Raw genomic sequence first — 17,749 nt, 5'->3', positions numbered from 1 at the left:
AGGAGGTTTCGATTTGGTTCACATCAAGGATGCTTTGGAAAACACTTTCGTCACCAGATTGAATAACGTTTTCGTTATTGGTGAAGAACACGGTAAGCCATGGGTTTCATTGCCAAAGGGTAAAGGTATTAAATTATCTATTACTGAAGAAAGAGACAGAAGAAGAGCTCAACAAGGTCTTCTTGCTTAATTGGGGCGAAATTTTGCTGTATTTAGTTCGTTTGGGGTAGGTGTGTATAATTGATGAAAAATTTTACGATTGGAATGCACGTATTGCACTTTGTAGATTGCGTTTAACAAGTAGATTGGGTGAAAGCGGTCAAGCTCAAGAGGAAATTGTTATCAAAATATTGATAAATTCTCAACGGTTTTAATGCAAGCGTTATGAGGGTTTAAAGATATTATTCCGTTTGACTAAAACCTCATATATTTAGCATTCTCGGGGAGTTAGTTCTGGAATCGTTTCAATCCAACAGGGTTATCTTTTCTAGGAAGAAGGTGGAAATAACTCTTCACTTCGAAACATTTGGCTTGGGTGAATCGATGTCATTATTGCGTCTACTATTGGTGTTGCAAGATCTTACATTGTACTTGACTATTTCCTTTAGTTTGATACATCTAAAAAAGCTTAGAGCTTGTAACAGGAACGTGACCATTGTAGACGTTTCAAGCTCTAGCTTTCGATGCCATTTACTCTAATCTTTGTCTCTAATTTGTATACGTGAGAGAAACGTGGGCTTCGGGTGTGGATTCTGTCACAAAGACGGCGAAAGCGAGATCGTGACTCTCCGATTATTTAATGCTCAAAAACAGTTGCTGAAAACAACCAGACAACAACAGACAACCCAACAGAAACTATCCCGGTCATGACCTCACGATACAGAGTGGAGTACGCTCTTAAATCACATCGAAGAGATGAATTCATTGAATGGATCAAAGCTCTACTTGCGTGTCCATTTGTATTGCATGCCGATATTGAAAGTTTTGATACTGAGTTTCCTGAACTATACAATCTTCCTGAGGATTCCGACCGATACTACAAGAACCATGAATTGAAGATTGCTCAAGACTGTCAAAGTAGGTATTTGCAGATATTCAAAGATGTTGAAACGTTGATTGAACATACCAGGGCCATTGACAAGTTAAATGACCAAGATCCTAGTCGAAATGCAACTAGTCGTTTAAGAAATTTAGTGCCTTCAATAGGAAGGTTCTTTACTAGTTTACCTTTAGCTGAGGCATTTTTGTTGGAGGATCAGAGACGGGCCATAAGTAAACGAAGATTAGTCAGTCCTTCGTTCAATGATGTTCGAATGATTTTGAATACAGCCCAAATTATGGCATTGACCAATATCAACAATAACAAAAGTGACACGCACATTAAATTGATCACTTTTGATGGGGATGTCACTTTATACGAAGATGGTCAATCCTTAGATGAATCGAGTATTATAGTTCAGCGATTGGTGGCTCTACTTCAGTTGGATTTATTTGTTGGGGTAGTGACCGCCGCCGGGTATCCATCACAAGCAGGTGCTGCTAAGTACTTTGAACGTTTGAAAGGATTAATCGAGTACTTGAATCGTGATGATTGTATCTTGTCCCCACATCAACGAGAGAATTTACTAGTCATGGGAGCAGAATCAAATTATTTATTCCGGTATAACAATAATATGAAGGGGTTGAAATTTATTGATAGTGATGATTGGTTATTACCCGAGGTGAAGAATTGGGATATCAATAAAATTGACTATATCATGCACACAATCCATGATCATTTACTGCACCTTCGTATGAAATTCAACCTTGAAAGCACAACTTCAATAATTAAGAAGGAAAGATCAGTGGGGATAATCCCTAATGCAGGGTGTAAGATCTTACGTGAACAATTGGAAGAAATGGTTCTTTCATGTTCAAACAAGTTGAGTATTGTATTGCAAAGTACCAAAAATGCACCACCGGCAGACACTGCAAACGCAGCAACAACAACCAAATCAGCCAGATCACTTGCATTGAGCGATATCAAAGTATGCGCATTTAATGGAGGTAGTGATGTTTGGGTTGATATTGGCGATAAAGCCCTTGGAGTCGAATCGTTGCAAAAGTACATTTGTCAGCTGGGAGACTTGGATATATGTCCCATCACCAAGTCAGAAAGTTTGCACATTGGTGATCAATTTGCCAGTTTGGGCGCCAACGATTTCAAAGCAAGGTTGAGTGCATGTACGGTTTGGATTGCCAATCCAGCGGAAACAGTGGCCATTTTAGATGATTTGATCTCATTTATGAAATAAATATTATAGAGGTAGAAAATACAAGTGGAAAGTTGTAAGTTTACATTGATCCAAAAAGTATATGTGTTTATTGTCTCTAGCTCGTCATTAAAGGTAACCCATAAATCACGGGAGCTGAACCATTTAAATATTTCAAAATGCACACCTCTCGACTAAACCGGACTGCTTCGGCAATGTTTACTTTTAATTCACCGTCATTGGTGAGCCCCCATTTGTTAAACATTGATATTGTAAATGCATCTATATCCTTATCAGTAACATCCCATAAATTGGCAAGCACGAGAGGCGAGCCACAATTTACCCAATTGAAAATGCCACCCAGTGGTTCAAAACATCCGTGATCGTGTAACTCACCTGAGGAACAGCCGATTAATAAACTAGGTGGTAGATTACAATGCTTCGTAGCATGAAACAATGTATTGGGCTTGATGTATTGATCACATCCACCATGTCCAATGTAAACAAACAACTTAGCATCAAGTATATCGTCAACAATCTTATTTTCATCTGGTCTAACACCAGCTACCCCTTTCCATGTTTTGCATTGTTCAAGTAACGGCTCAAACCTTTGTTGGCTGGTTTTCAAATCACCACCTGGATTGATCAAGTAAAACACACAATCTTTATCGACTGGGGCTTGTGTTTTTAATGCGTTGACGAGGATGGAAACACTTGGCATACGACTAACTGATTTATTTCTCAAAAATTTTAACGATTCCCAAGGAAAGAAAGAACAACGAGCACTGGGGATTAAAACAATATGTTCAGATACATCAGTCTTGCGTTTGTCGAGCAAGTATTCAATTGAAGTGTGCAATTTCTCAAAATTGACTCGATTGGTGTCGACACCCAAGTGAAAGCTCAAAATTTCCATCAAAAATGCAAGTAAATCATCAACACAGCCACGATCGTAACTCTGCATCCCATAAAAACATTCAATAATTACATCGTTTAAAGCAAGAACACGAGCAATCTTGTCCGATACATGAGTTCTTAAAATCTTTATCAAGTCCAATTTAAATTCCTCAAATGTAGATCCAACTGGTTCAAAAATGCCCTGGAACCCACCAAACCAGAACTTTTCAATGTGTTGCAAAAGATCCTGTAATTCATAATCCAAGGTGAATCGCGTTTTCCACCACTTTTTCCGATCCTGTATAGTCTTCACTAGTGAAGTAGTGGAGTAAAGGGTTGATTTGCGATTCTCTTGAAAGATGCGTTTAAATGCCACCTTCATTTCATCAAATGACAATGTCTTGATTGATTCGCGTTGCTTAAATCTAGTCAATGAAAGACGCATGAAAGTGGGGAGCCGCCCATCAGAGCGCAATTTCGATAACAACAAGTCTCCAGTAAGGTCACAAATATCAATGGTGATGACACTCCAGTTGGAAGGCAATAACGCTAAATCAGACTTGAATTGCGACAATTGTTGTGCATATGATGATTTAGACTCCAATAATGTCAAATCGGGAATGAGCTCAATTTCATCCACGGTTGAGAGCCATTTATTGTCGATAAACGGTTTAGTCTTGATCCAATCTTGGATAAAATACAACTGATTCAACAAATCTTTTCCTCGATAGGCACTAATTGATGATATTAAATGTACACATTGCGATAGCAAATAAAATAACCTTCGTTGTTGGAAAATGGTGAATTCCAATCGCTGTGCTTTTTGCAATAGTAAATCCTTGAGTTTACCTAATTCTATAAATATTTGCATTGCATCTGGTTTCAAGGCAACCTCTCCAACGGTAATCGATGGGAATATTTGAACACAATCAGGAAATGAACCAAATGTTTTGAAATCATTCAACAGGTTGATGCAGTGGGTGAAGGAGGTTTCAATCTGTTGAAAATCATGCGACGGGGTGATAAATTGAAGGAATGGATACACTTGCAATGATGGGTTATCAAGGTGTGGTCCTTTAGCTTTAGCTCTCACCTGCAAGGAATCCACAACCAGCTTAAAATAACATACGGTAATGTCATCCTTGACAAATTGACGCTTATCTTCAGCATCCTTTTTGAAATTCTCCAGATCCAGCAACAGTCCGAAAATTTGAATCTTGTACCTGTTTATTTGATTTACTATAGGAGCCTCCACCAGATCATTCAATTTCTTCCATTCCTTTAAATAAAGGGGTATATTCTTTGACAAGCCTAAATCAATCAACGAGTCGATGGCAAAATTATACCCTTCAAGTAATAAGTGATTGGTCTCCCACATGATTTCATTTGCCAACGACTTATCCGAATCGGGACATTTCTTTGAAATCAAATAAAGTATTTTGATTGCCTTGCTGATGCAAGAATGTACAACAACACCATCACTAGCATTGATTTGTGCTGTGAGAAATTGTGATTTGGCCAAGATGAGGAAATTCTTCAATTTATCCCAAATAGAAAACGATTTGGACTGTGAAAGGTCAAATTCGGGTCTCAGTTTGAGTACTGAGATCAAACTTTTGAACTTGTCTTGCGCTGTTTTGAAATTATTGACAAGATAATGCTTGATACTTTCGATTTTGTAATTCACCACGTCTTGAAACCGAAGATGCTGCGTCTGACTGATCAAATGTTGAAGCAGAGCTAGTGAATCTCCCCATGATGTATGATTGGAAAGTTTGGCTGACACATGGCATAATTGAAAATGCAAAAAGATTTTAAATTGCTCATTAAATAATGGAAGTTTCAACAACGTCTCAGTAATGGACTTCACCTCTCTATCCATACCATTGAATCTAAGCAATAAAATTGCACTCCTTATTATAGATATTTCAAATTCATCCAATTGTTGCGAGTGTTGAGCCCATTGATTGAGGCTGTCACAGGTCAGAAACAACACATCCTCACTCCAACCTTTTACATCCATTTTTGTAATGCCAATACCAATAGACTCAAGCAAACTGCAATCTTCTGGCTCCTTCAAGTCTATATACTCAATTCCTCCTACATTGTAATACGCCAATTGCACTTGCAGGTTTAATCGACTGTCACTGAAGTTTAAACCCTTTACAATAGCATTGCAGATTAGTGTCCGTTGTGCTTTCCAGCTACCTATTTCCTTGAATAACTTTATCACCAAGTTGAAGCGAAACTCTTCGTCCACTTCATTAAAACAATGTACAAGTTGTATATTACTCAGTAGCATTCGCACCACTAAGCTGACACCACTGGCAAGTTTGCTGCACAATTCACACGCTTGTAGCAATACTTTCATCATACATGGACTATATTGACTAACCATCTTGAGTTTTCCCACAAGATTTTCAAAGTGTTTTTCAAATGGCTGGTGCTGCAAAATAGTGAACTCATAACTGACTGCCAAGTCCAATAGATTAACATCATTGGTCTTACTGCCTAACTTGAATAATAGGTTTGAAACATTGCGAATCCTCTTAACTTGAGTGTATTTATTGTAAATGTCGTACAATTGTTGAAGAAACGGCACTAGATCGGGATTAAGATTTGACTGACAAAACAATGTAACTGAATCTAGTAAACTCATTTGCTGGTTTGATAAGGCTTTCATATCCAATTTACTAAATAAATCAAGAATCGCCTTTACTGAGTTGTAGTTTGTTGCTTTGAGACTGGATAAAAAGCGTTTGTCATTGATTAATTGCGAAGCATTTGGTGGTAGCGACACATCAGTCCCAGATACAGAAACTATCTCTGCATGCTTTATGTCCAACAGAGAGGTATTCTGCAACAAATCACGACCAATGCCCTTGGTATCTTGTACGAAAGGTTCAACTCCGGGAATCATGTCTATATCGTCTGTACCATATTCTTTCGTAAATTCCATCAATTTGATCCTTAAGCACGTAATTTCCAATGCATACACCTCCTTTTGTTTCTCCAATACTTTAACGAATGCCTGTATCAATTTAATGCAATTCTTCTCATACTTTGCATTAAAAGGTGCTCTATTTATCCAACGTCTTTGATTACTAGTAGTGAGGAATAAGTTCGGCAACCGTGATATCACCTCCATCCTTTGAACCTTTGTCAACTTGTTCTTTGCTAGACTCTGTGCTAGCCATTGGAGGGTGAAAAAATGATATGCAATAATTATTTGGGTTAATTGAGGATCACAATCAACAGTAGGTATGCCATCTACTACTTCTGATAATTTAATCACTCCTTTGCTAACGTTCAAACGGGTGGATATCTGTTGGTAGGCGTTTTCCAATTGATCATAGATCGCGTCATACTGCTTCTTTTCAAATAATTGCACAATCAACAACTGATGTTTCTTGACCACATCTAGCCACTGGGTGTAATTCTTTGCATATATGGAGTATAGAAACTGTAATTTAATATGCACCGATTGCACATGCTGAATATCAATGTTTGGCAATAACTCGTCAAGGGCCGTTAAACACGAAAATTCAAGTGATTTCACATCATGTTTCGGGAGGTTGACTTTTCGAGAAGGCGTAAGTGGTTGGACATGCAGTGACTGCACGTAGGATAGTAGAACTTGGTCCAAGGAGTCCATTACCCTCTCTTTGATCCAGTATCACTCTTGTGTGTGGGAATTACAAAAAAGAAGAAAACTGAAAAATTGTAAACAAAAACAAAAACAAAAACAAAGGTGGAATCGATGCTACCAATTTCCCACATTTTACACGAAGTTACGCTAAGGTTGATATACACCAAAGTATCAGCTGCACTAAGCATTCATTCCTCTAAAGCACCAAATGGAGTACTTCATCAATTATTAAACTATTTACAATATGTTCTAAAACAATCTTTCACCTCTATGTTCTGCATCCATTTCCTCTTGACTGAACTTCTCCTTGTCTTCTAACCTCTGCAACGCCTTCCTCTTTGCCTTCACTGTCTTTGCCTTTCTCTCACCTCCATTCTTCTTGACTCCTCTCTTGTGTTCTCTCAATGGTTCTAAATTATTAACAAATTTGTGTTTCCATCTCAACATGTATCTTCTTGTTCTTGTATCTATACCCATTTCTTTCATTTTCTTACTTGGTGTTTCAATAAACTTGTTCAAATCTCCTTCAAATAAATCCAAGTGTTCGACGCAATTACGGCCAATCAATGTAAGGAATGTCTTGAGATCATGTACATTTTCTTTCGTATGAGTTGATGTGTTTGTCTTGTAAGCTATAAATGACTGGGAAAAGCTCCTATAAGTAAGAAAAGATGCATATCTTGCGGTCTGAGCCACCACAGTGGTTCTTTGTATATTCAAGGGTCTTATTAGCGATCTAAACATTGGTGGTTGGTGGTAGTTAGTCTCTTGAAAATTTTCAACTTTCCGAATTTTTTTTTTTTTCTTTTCATTTTTCATTTTTTGGTCTTAAAGAGAGAGAGAACTACCAAAACGAATCAAATCTCCAGACTAACTGACTGACTAACTTACTGAGAGACGCACACACATCACTTTAACACGACCATTTACTAGATCCTTTCTCTATAAAGCTTATACTTACAATAAGTTTTTGTTTTTAAATTCTTCCAACAAGGAGTGACCTAATCTAGCTGGTGATTTTTCAACAACAACACCGGCAGATTCCAAAGCGGCAATCTTGGACTTGGCATCACCTTTACCACCAGCGACAATTGCACCAGCATGGCCCATTCTTCTACCTGGTGGGGCAGAAACACCAGCAATGAAACCAACAACTGGCTTGGCACCTTCTGGTCTAGTCAAGTTGTGTTGTTTCAAGAACTCTGAGGCTTCTTCTTCGGCACTTCCACCAATTTCACCAATCATGATAATACCTTCAGTCTCTGGATCATTCAAAAACAAAGTCAAGGCGTCGATGAAGTTGGTACCTGGGAATGGATCACCACCCATACCAATAACCAACGATTGACCCAAACCGACAGCAGTAGTTTGAGCAACGGCTTCATAGGTCAAAGTACCTGACTTGGAAATGACACCAACCTTACCTCTCTTGTGGATACTTGATGGCATAATACCAATCTTACATTGTTCTGGAGCAATTAAACCAGGACAGTTTGGACCAACTAATCTGGTCTTATCTTGCGTCTTCAAGATTTGGGCAATTCTAACCATATCCTTTTGTGGAATACCTTCGGTGATGGCAACAGCTAATGGGATTTCAGCAGCAATTGCTTCTTCGATAGCACCAGCGGCAAGTGGTGGTGGAACGAAAATACCGGTAGCAGTGGCACCGGCTTCCTTAATAGCATCAGCCACGGTAGCAAAGACAGGTCTGTCCAAGTGTGTTTGGCCAGCCTTTCTAGGATTTATACCACCAACAACTTGTGTACCGTAAGCAATTGCTTGTTCGGCGTGGAATGTAGCTTGTTTACCGGTGAAACCTTGGTAGATAACCTTGGTGTCTTTGGTTACTTTCAAGTTTGGAATAGTGGATGCATAGTTTTTCACAATTGGGGTTGATTTGAAACCACGAATGAATTGTTTACTCAACATGATTGAACGGGAATATGTATGAATGTGTATTGGGGTTGTAGATCTGAAAAGAAATCAGAGTTTTAGAAAAATTTATTTGAACGATTTTGTTGACCGACTTTTGTTTTTTTTATGAAAGATTTTTTTTTTTTCTTTTCTCTGCATTGTGGTTTGTTGAGAGAAACCAACACATCGGTTTGTAAAATGCGTGGATTGTAACTACAACCGAGGGAAGGGGGGAAATTGTAAGAATTGAGAGGGTGGGGAGAGGGACATTGTAAGTACGATAGGTGGGTACATGGAGAGACCATTTGCATAACCCTGATGGATGTGTCTTTGATATGAACGTGTCCCCTATTTGACCCTTGCATCTCCGAGGTATCTCGTCCTTACGCAAAATCGTGTTCTGTCGCCGGGACCACAAGGGGACAACTAAACCACGGTTTACGATTTATCTATTGTGCTGTTTGAACAATCAACTTAAGCTTGTTGCTTAATGTTATCTTATTCTTTTCTCCTGTTGCTGCATTGACAGTGCAACGTCCACTGAGTAATCCTTTCCAAGGCTTTTCTCTCTGTCCAATACCATCACCACCGCGAAAATGAAAAATTGCCTCTTCAAAATTTGACTAACCCAAAAGTATTACTCTAATAGTACCCAATCATGCTGGACCCCGTAAACCCTCCCACATCGCCACCATATACTGAATCGGGGGTGGCCACGCCTCTCCCTTCATCACAACCGGATTATTACCATCTGGAAGACAATCAAGAGCCACATCTGAAAAGGCTAAAGCCTAATTCACCAGAGACTGAAAATGGCACACCACTGGGGGCCAATACCAACGGGGCAACAACACCTCAACCGTCTACCAGCAGTGGACAACATCAGCCAAAGAAGCTGAGTGCCGAAGCGTTGAAGCGTCGAAGAGAAAACCGACAACGGGCAGCTGCTGCATTAGCACAAAATTTGAAAAACTCTGGTGTTGGACGATTCGAGCAAGAGAATGGATTTGGTTTGACAAGTGTACGAACTATCCCATTGATCAATCAGAAAAACTACTTTACTGAGTACTTGAAGAAAGATGAGCAAGTGGGATTTATTAGAAATTGGCGGTTTGAACGTGATTTGGCAACAAAGTTGAAAAAATTGAAACAAAGTGGAGGCAGTTTAGAAGAGTTGAAGAAGTTGGAAGAAACAAAGAATTTCGATGATTTCGATTTGAAAAATATCGAGAATGAATTGAAGCTGAAAAATGGTGGCGCCACTGCAGTAGCTGCTGCTGCTGATGATGAAGAGGAGGAAGATGACGAAGGTGAAAACGAAACGGAGGAAGTGCGTCAGGAAAAAGCCAGAATTGGCGAAGATGTTATTGTCTTGCAGCCAGGATCAACTTATATTCGCATTGGCCGTGCTACTGATGCTGTGCCACAAGTGATTCCCAACGTGATTGCCGTAAAAACGAGCCAAAATTCGCCTGAACTGGATGCCATATTACCCCACAGACACGTTGATGGCGATAAAGTTGTTATTGATGATGATGGCGATGATGGTGGTGATGGTGGTGATGGTGGTGATGGTGATTTCGAACAACAACGACTCGCTGCATCTAAGGACTTTCGCGCTAGAATGAGGTACTACAAACGGAGAATATTGCCCAATTCAAGAGAAACCGTCGCCAACTACAACAAGAAACAAGAGCCGGAGCCTATAGCCGACCACAATGACCCCAACAAGAAAGAATGGATCAATCCTGATCCTACAAGGACATACTATACTGGAGAAGAGGCGTTGGCTTTGAAGTTGGAATCTGGGTGGAAACTTCGTTATCCAATGATCAACGCCAACTTTAATGAATATTGTCCTGATTATAAATCACGTCAAGATTTATTGGGAGATTTAGTCCACATCATTGAAGATGCATTACAAAAGATGGAAATTAATGCCACCAGTCTTGCCAATTTGAAGATTATGTTGATCATACCTGATTTATATGATAAGGCGTATGTTGAAACTTGGTGTGATTTGCTATTGCGTTTTATTGGATTTGGTAAAATTGGTATTCTTCAAGAAGCAGTAGCCGCCACATTTGGCGCGGGTGCTTCGACTGCTTGTATAGTTGATGTTGGTGCTCAAACTACCAAAATCAGCTGTGTTGACGAAGGTATGATTATTAATGATTCGCGGATTTTACTAAACTATGGAGGTGACAATATTACTGAAACTTTTGTCAAGTTGATGTTGGAGAATTGGTTCCCATATCGTGATATTAATTTGGTCAATTCATATGATTGGCAATTGGCCCAATCGTTAAAGGAAAGTTTTATCACTTTCCAAGATGCTGACATTGCCATACAATTGTACAATTTTTACAACCGGAACCCATTCAAGTCGACAGAAAAGTATGAGTTTAAGATCTTTGATGAGGCTATGTTGGCACCTATGGGATTATTCTTTCCTGGATTGTTCCAGTCTCCACAAACCCCACCACTTCACAGCTCTAGCAAACCGCATAACCTAACTGTCAAGCATTTATTCCCACAGGCCTTGGATCAATATACGAGCAAGCCAAATAATCCCACCAGTAAGAGCCAGACCAAGTTGAAGACGAATTTGAATTACTGCGACTTGGACGAACTGCAACTACTTATGAGGCTAGTTGATGCTGATGACCAAGAGGGGGGTGTGGAGAAAACTTCCAATGAGGTGCTCAGTGTCCCTCTAGAAAAAGCCATTGTTGAATCAATCACCAATGCAGCATTATCCTGTGGCGATTTAACCAAAATGAAGAAATTTTACGACAATATCTTGATTGTGGGAGGTGGATTAGCCAAGATCAACGGCTACGATCTAATTTTGACCGATAGATTAAACATCTGGAGGCCGCGCATATTATCCACCACGTCATTTGATTCTATCATTGAGCACCTTGAGTTGGAAATCAAACAAAATGCCATCAAACGCAAACAGTTACTAAACGACGCAATAAACCAAGCTAAAGAGGCAGCATTACCCTCCTCTTCTGCCAATCCCGAGGAAACTCCCAACCAAGAAGTTGAAATTGAAGTATCGCAAGATATACTCGATTCCATCGACGAGCAGACTGAACTACAAGTAGACCTTGCCCATATTGACAATTTGGTCAACCAAGGGGCAATCATCCCCATCACTATCTTACCAACGCCGCGTGAATTTGATCCGCTGATGTTGACATGGAAAGGTGGGTCCGTGTATAGTCGGTTGAAGGTTGTTAATGAGATGTGGATAAATCAAAAGGATTGGGATTTGTTGGGTAGTCGAAGCTTGTATTACAAGAGTATATTTAATTATTGATGGGGAGTTTTATAGAAGGTTGTATAAATGTGGATCTTATTGGGTTGTTTCTCCAGGCTTTTCATTATAACATCTACGAATCTGATTTTATGTTATTCTAAATCTTTCTCCCTAGAGTCTCTTAGAATCTGTCACTAGCTTCAAAGATAACGGACTTTGAAAAAATAATAACACATCATCCTGCTCCTGATAGAACAAAAAGAAATAGATTGCGTTCTTTTGTGTAAATTACACAAAGCCATTAAAAATTAAAAGAATGGGGAAAATCAAATCACCACCATTACTCACTACTATACACTCCCCGCATTTCTCCAATAACCTCCTCTTTGCTATTTGCCAATTGAAAAACATTGAGGGAAGGATGGAGCCCAATATAGTTGAGTTAGTAGAATCATATATCAATGAACCATTCCCCCAAATTCTATTAGTTCATAAAGTACTGGGTATCCATCTTCTTTTGATTGCTCTGCAAACTCCGAAAGTCAACAAAGATAATATTTGTTTCTTTCTTGGCTTTGTTTTGTTCGGTATTGTAATTCCGAAATTTAACATTACAAAACAAAGCACAATGCATTGGCTGGATAAGCGATAGCTTTATTTTTTTGGGGGGAAAGGGGATTGATTAATAATTTTGCTTCTAGTACCGACATTTAATTAAATGCCGTTGAAGATTGCCCCATTGAGTAAGCATTAAGACACCTTTCTATTACCCGTTACGACAGTGTAAATTCGATTGTCATTTTCTCAAACTTAAAACTATACACTCTAAGTAGGTGGCAATTCTACACATCTTTCCTACAGCCACCTCCTCTCTTCACGCTTCCCCACTTTTGGGTTTTGTTTTGTTCTAGAACCGCCGTAATTACATCATCCTTTAGCAGTTTTCATAAATGAACAGTGACAGCTGAGATCTTCAATAAGCAAAACTCAGTCAGACAGAGATATTTTTGTGATGGTTGCTTACTCGGCTATCAAGGGTATTAATTTATCTTTTAAAAACTAAACAATATACATTATAAAATATAGACCTTCTTCTCAGTGATTCTCCTTATTAAAAGTGTCATGTCCGTAAAGTGGCGTTTCTTCGGTTGCATCATCATTCAAAATTGTCAAATTCTCACCCTTAGCAATCTCAGCCACTTCAACACCACTAATGACTTTGATCCAATCAATCTTTAATGAGAAAGGGCCATATTGTTTGTCAAGCAATCCAATGCCTACTGACTTGACTTCTGACTTGTTGAGTTCCGATCCATCTTGAATGACACCCCAATTGGTCATGACAAAGTCATTAAGTGGAATCACCACTGTTTCCCAATGTCCTGGGTTTTGGAGAAACAACCGATGTTGAAACAAATCGGTAACCAATGGCGTATTTGCTTGTATATTGACAATGTATTTCCTTCTGTCGCCTTTAACTCTGGCTGCAAGGCAATTGTATGGTGTCCAATCCCAGTACTTGTCACCCCATACGATGCTCAGTGGTTGATCTCTGGTCCTAAACATGGCATAGCCTGACCTTGTCACTTGGGGGTTGTCCTTAGGCAAGTCTAATGACAAGTTGCCATGAAAGTGTCCACATTTCTCAACAGGATCGTAATCAAAGTTTGATGAGCTGTATCCGCCAATCTCTTTATCAGACCTCGTGAGTATATTGCCTATTGTTGTTTCTGGCAGCGTCTTAAAGTTGAGTATGGTGTTTGATGATTTGACTAATTCATTTTGTTTGGCGAATATGTTCTTAAGTAACTTGGTGGGACCTAATGTTTTAGCTGACATAATATAATTTGATATAATTTGATCTGATCTGATTTGGTATTACTCCCTGTTTTTCTTTTACTAGGTATTATTCTGTGTTTGTAGGTTTTGCTGTAACTGTAATGCAATTGCAAAGTGATATATTAACTTTGAGAATAGTTTTTATGTTGTATATATCAATTGAGTAATTAAAAGTTGAAAAATGGATCAACAAGTATATAAGCTCTCTCTGTAACAAGGGGGGGATTGTGGATATTTATATATTAAGAGAAGTACGGTGGAAAAATAAAAAAATAAAGCAAATGACTTTTTTGTTTAAAAAAATAAAGTAAAAAAATAAATTGGAAATGGTCGTGTACTGATTACTAAAATACATCTATTTCATTTTAATTAATAAGAAGATAAAGAGAGAAAGAAAGATAAAGGAAAAGTCTCTTTATTGTACAAAACTCAGATAGAAAAAAGGAGGGAGGGGAAGAGGGATTGAAATGATGAGGGGAGTGATATTTATCATATTGTTGTATATGAGTAAAGAAAGCAAAGCACGGCAACGCAATGCAACGCAACTTGTTTTTGTCTACTAGACAGAACAGATCCCACCCCTACAATAAGTAGGTGACACCATTTTGTACACCTGCATTGGGATTATTTGCTAACCTCAGTATTGTCTTTACACGACTAGAAGAGCCAAAAAAGACAAACAAAATAGGACAGAGTTCAAAACAAAGGACGATTCTCCTCTCTGGGCAGAGAAGTCACACAATTGACAAAAGAGAAAAGGAGGCAGCTGCTTCGCCACTTTCTCAGTTGAATCAACCTTTTGTCTTCCCCTTTTCCTGTGATTTGAAAGGCGTAGAAACTGAATGATTGTGGTTTTTCTCTCTCCATCTCTCTCCCTTTGATGTTTTGTAATTTTTCGGACTTTTGAATTTGTGTAATCTCCGTTTACCCCAATAAAACCAATAATTAGCTACAACTAAAACCAACAACTAAACTAACTATTATTACTATTATGATGTAAAACTAACCAATCAATTGCAAAAAATCCTTATGATATATATTTTTCTTATCAATCGATAAACCAAAAGAAGCAACAGGAAAATTGTGGAGAAAAACAAAAAGACAAAGTATGCACAAAAATTCTTCATACAAAAAGAATAAAAGAAGAATCATGAGACCATACAATACAATGCAATAGCAAGCTTTAAACACTTGAGATCATACCATTACTCTGTCGTTTTATACTAGCTTATAATTTGACTGTTTTGCATGGTCGACCAGTGCTCCTAATGATCCTACGCTGTCATGAAAATCACATCACTTCTCATCTGTCGTCTCCCTCTTATCCAAGTCCTCCGCTTGTTATTCTTCTTCTTTTCCTTCTAAGTGAGCAAATACACGACTAATTGTATGGGCACTAGTGCTTGAGGGTTTGGAAAAGAGATAAAAAGCGGAGAACTAGAAAAAGAAATATCGATGTTTGTGCGAAAGCAAACTACAACAAGAAGAACCGAGGAAAGAAAATCAGAACCACAGTCCTAGATTCTGTTGACCACAGGTGTAACCGCTACGCTCTAACATCTGATCTTTCGATAATATACATATATATGACCTGCTCTGATGTTTCAAGACAATGCTAATTGAGTGATTTATGCATTATGTATGTAAAATCAGGTGATCAAATTACTCTCATATAACCACAGACTTGCATTCCACTTGACACTAAAGGAAAAAGTACATTTCATTATGCACAGCCTCTTGATTACATATGAATGTAAAATAACTACAACTTCGAAGTCAAAGCTGAAGATCCATAAGCTAAAAACCATATGCTAACCAAAAGAAGACGTCACATTTATAAAGTAACTTTTCTTCAGTCTCGCATTGGAACAGCATAAGCCATGCATTGGACTCTGTCTTGAAGAATATTGTGTTTAATCTGGGATGAATCTTTGGTGTGGTACCGAGCCCCATTCCTTCTCGTGCTGACGTCTCAAATACACACATTTCAACTAATTTTTTTTTGCAACATTTTGAAACGAACAAGTTTAGAAAATAAAGACACCTAAATTCAAAGGATGTTAATTAGAAGAGAGCTCAAAATCAGATAAAGTGGTACATGTTTCGCTGTAAAAATGGACTCTAATGAACTTACTTGTTAATGAACTTACTTTTAATATTTCAAATATAAGACAAAGAACCATTTTTCAAGCCGAGCTTCGGAATAGATGGTTAGATTGAGACGGAAAATTGGTAGATCTCTCGTATCTTTGATATCCCATATTTTTGTATCCAAAACAGCAATTAAATCAAAGTCAGTTGCTTTTGAATACTCAACACGTTGGAAGATTCCTTCCTCAATCAAACTACTATTATCCTTCTTGGACCCCCCTCCCCCCTACATCTAGTATCTTTATCACATGAAAATGTGAAACACTTTCTTATTATCTGGAGTGAGTGGAAAGATATTTCCTTAAACGGAAATCACTTTTGGCAAAAACGTTTGCGGTTATGTCAAAAAAGAGAAAAGAAAAATAATAAAAATGCATCCGCACATTTTATTCAGCCTTACATACATGTCAAAGCATAGAAAGAGATAAAACCCCTTATCAGGCAGACACATATATATATATAACCGTTACCAATTTACAATAATTTACAAAACTATCCTTTTCCTCCCTTCTTTCTAGATTCTCACAATTGATACAACACCAGTTTAAACAATGCCCACCAGATCTAAATTCTACAACCCTTCAACAGCTCCTTACTACAACCCCGAAACCGAGAGAAAGGTTGCTATAATTACAGGAGGCAATTCAGGAATTGGATGGTACACAACTCTTCATTTGTATCTTCACGGCTATGTGGTTTATATGGCCGGTAGAACTGAGCTGAAAGTTAAAAAGGCGTTTGAAGATATTGAAAAAGAAGCTAAAGCCAGAGTAGCAGCAAATAAGGATGCTAAATCTGATCATGTTTTTGGTGAATTGCATTACATCCATATTGATTTATTGGATTTGTCGACGGTCCCCAAAGCAGTTGCCGCATTTGCTGCTGCTAAAGAAGAGAAGTTGGATGTGTTGATAAACAATGCTGGTATTATGGGTGTGCCATATCAGGTGACAAAGGACGATTATGAAATCCAATATCAGGTCAACTTTGTCACTCATTTCCTTTTGACTCTTCAATTGGTTCCCTTTTTGCAAAAGACGGTTGAAGCTGGCAGTACTCCCAGAATTGTCAATTTATCATCAATTGGACACAACTTTGCTTACAAGTACTTCAAGCCAGAAAAGAACAAGTTGAATGCGTTCCCCAATAGTATTTGGACTTGGGTCCGGTATGGTATTGCCAAGGCAGCTGAGATTCAAATCACCAAGGAATGGGCCATCAAGTATCCCAAGTTTTTGTCAATTGCTATCCACCCTGGTGTCATTTTGGGTACGAATTTGTATGATTATTGGCGCCAAATCCCTATTATAAAGTACCCAGCTAGTGCCATTTTTGCATTGTCAGATAAAGTTATGGGAGTTTCTAATGAAGAAGGTTCGTTGGCTACGTTGAGAGCAGCAATGGATCCAACATTGAATACCAAGCAAGATAATGGTGAGTTTTTAGTTACTGGAGGTATTGTTGAGAAGCCAAGTAAAGTTGCCAGCAATTTGGAGTATGCCAAGGAGACTTGGGATTGGAATATCGAACAATTGAAGAAACGTGGGTTTGATGTGTAAGAAGGGAGAGGGACCAATCAGTTGACAACGGCAGGAATTGTTTTTAGTTTCAATTAGCTTGACATTGATTCAAATTGGACTTTGAGTAGTTTTATACGGGGAAAGCGAAATGTAGAAGCGTACTATGGGGATCACACGTACAGAAAAAATCTTCGCACATGATGCCCAATTAGGAAAGTTACAGACGAGCATACGTCATTAGAATAAGCAATTTATG

At 38.4% G+C, this 17,749-nt stretch overlaps 6 protein-coding genes across 6 annotated transcripts; 3 read left to right on the top strand and 3 right to left on the bottom strand. All coding sequences in view use genetic code 12, as the record gives it.

Annotated features, from left to right (window-relative positions):
- Positions 1–866: 866 nt before the first annotated feature.
- Positions 867–2,294, top strand: ISN1 (IMP 5'-nucleotidase; the record flags this gene model as incomplete). The annotated part of the gene is made up of 1 exon (XM_051815994.1): positions 867–2,294. The coding sequence occupies one exon, from the start codon at positions 867–869 to the stop codon at positions 2,292–2,294; it is 1,428 nt and encodes a 475-aa protein (XP_051670708.1).
- A 76-nt stretch (positions 2,295–2,370) lies between these two features.
- Positions 2,371–6,804, bottom strand: ESP1 (separase; the record flags this gene model as incomplete). Its single annotated transcript, XM_051815992.1, has 1 exon — positions 2,371–6,804. The coding sequence occupies one exon, from the start codon at positions 6,802–6,804 to the stop codon at positions 2,371–2,373; it is 4,434 nt and encodes a 1,477-aa protein (XP_051670707.1).
- Positions 6,805–7,047: 243 nt separating this feature from the next.
- On the bottom strand, positions 7,048–8,730 carry CANMA_003783 (LSC1; the record flags this gene model as incomplete). Its single annotated transcript, XM_051815991.1, has 2 exons — positions 7,048–7,453; positions 7,790–8,730. 2 exons carry the CDS (start codon positions 8,728–8,730, stop codon positions 7,048–7,050), a joined length of 1,347 nt encoding a protein of 448 aa, XP_051670706.1.
- A 643-nt stretch (positions 8,731–9,373) lies between these two features.
- On the top strand, positions 9,374–12,043 carry ARP8 (Arp8p; the record flags this gene model as incomplete). Its single annotated transcript, XM_051815990.1, has 1 exon — positions 9,374–12,043. The coding sequence occupies one exon, from the start codon at positions 9,374–9,376 to the stop codon at positions 12,041–12,043; it is 2,670 nt and encodes an 889-aa protein (XP_051670705.1).
- A 1,035-nt stretch (positions 12,044–13,078) lies between these two features.
- CANMA_003781 (uncharacterized protein) lies at positions 13,079–13,822 on the bottom strand (the record flags this gene model as incomplete). Its single annotated transcript, XM_051815989.1, has 1 exon — positions 13,079–13,822. The coding sequence occupies one exon, from the start codon at positions 13,820–13,822 to the stop codon at positions 13,079–13,081; it is 744 nt and encodes a 247-aa protein (XP_051670704.1).
- Positions 13,823–16,524: 2,702 nt separating this feature from the next.
- CANMA_003780 (uncharacterized protein) lies at positions 16,525–17,532 on the top strand (the record flags this gene model as incomplete). Its single annotated transcript, XM_051815988.1, has 1 exon — positions 16,525–17,532. The coding sequence occupies one exon, from the start codon at positions 16,525–16,527 to the stop codon at positions 17,530–17,532; it is 1,008 nt and encodes a 335-aa protein (XP_051670703.1).
- Between the last annotated feature and the right edge of the window lie 217 nt (positions 17,533–17,749).

Source organism: Candida margitis, assembly GCF_024628925.1.
Source record: "Candida margitis strain CBS 14175 chromosome Unknown scaffold17, whole genome shotgun sequence".
Lineage (NCBI taxonomy): Eukaryota > Fungi > Ascomycota > Pichiomycetes > Serinales > Debaryomycetaceae > Lodderomyces > Lodderomyces margitis.
This window is presented reverse-complemented; position numbering and strand designations above follow the sequence as displayed.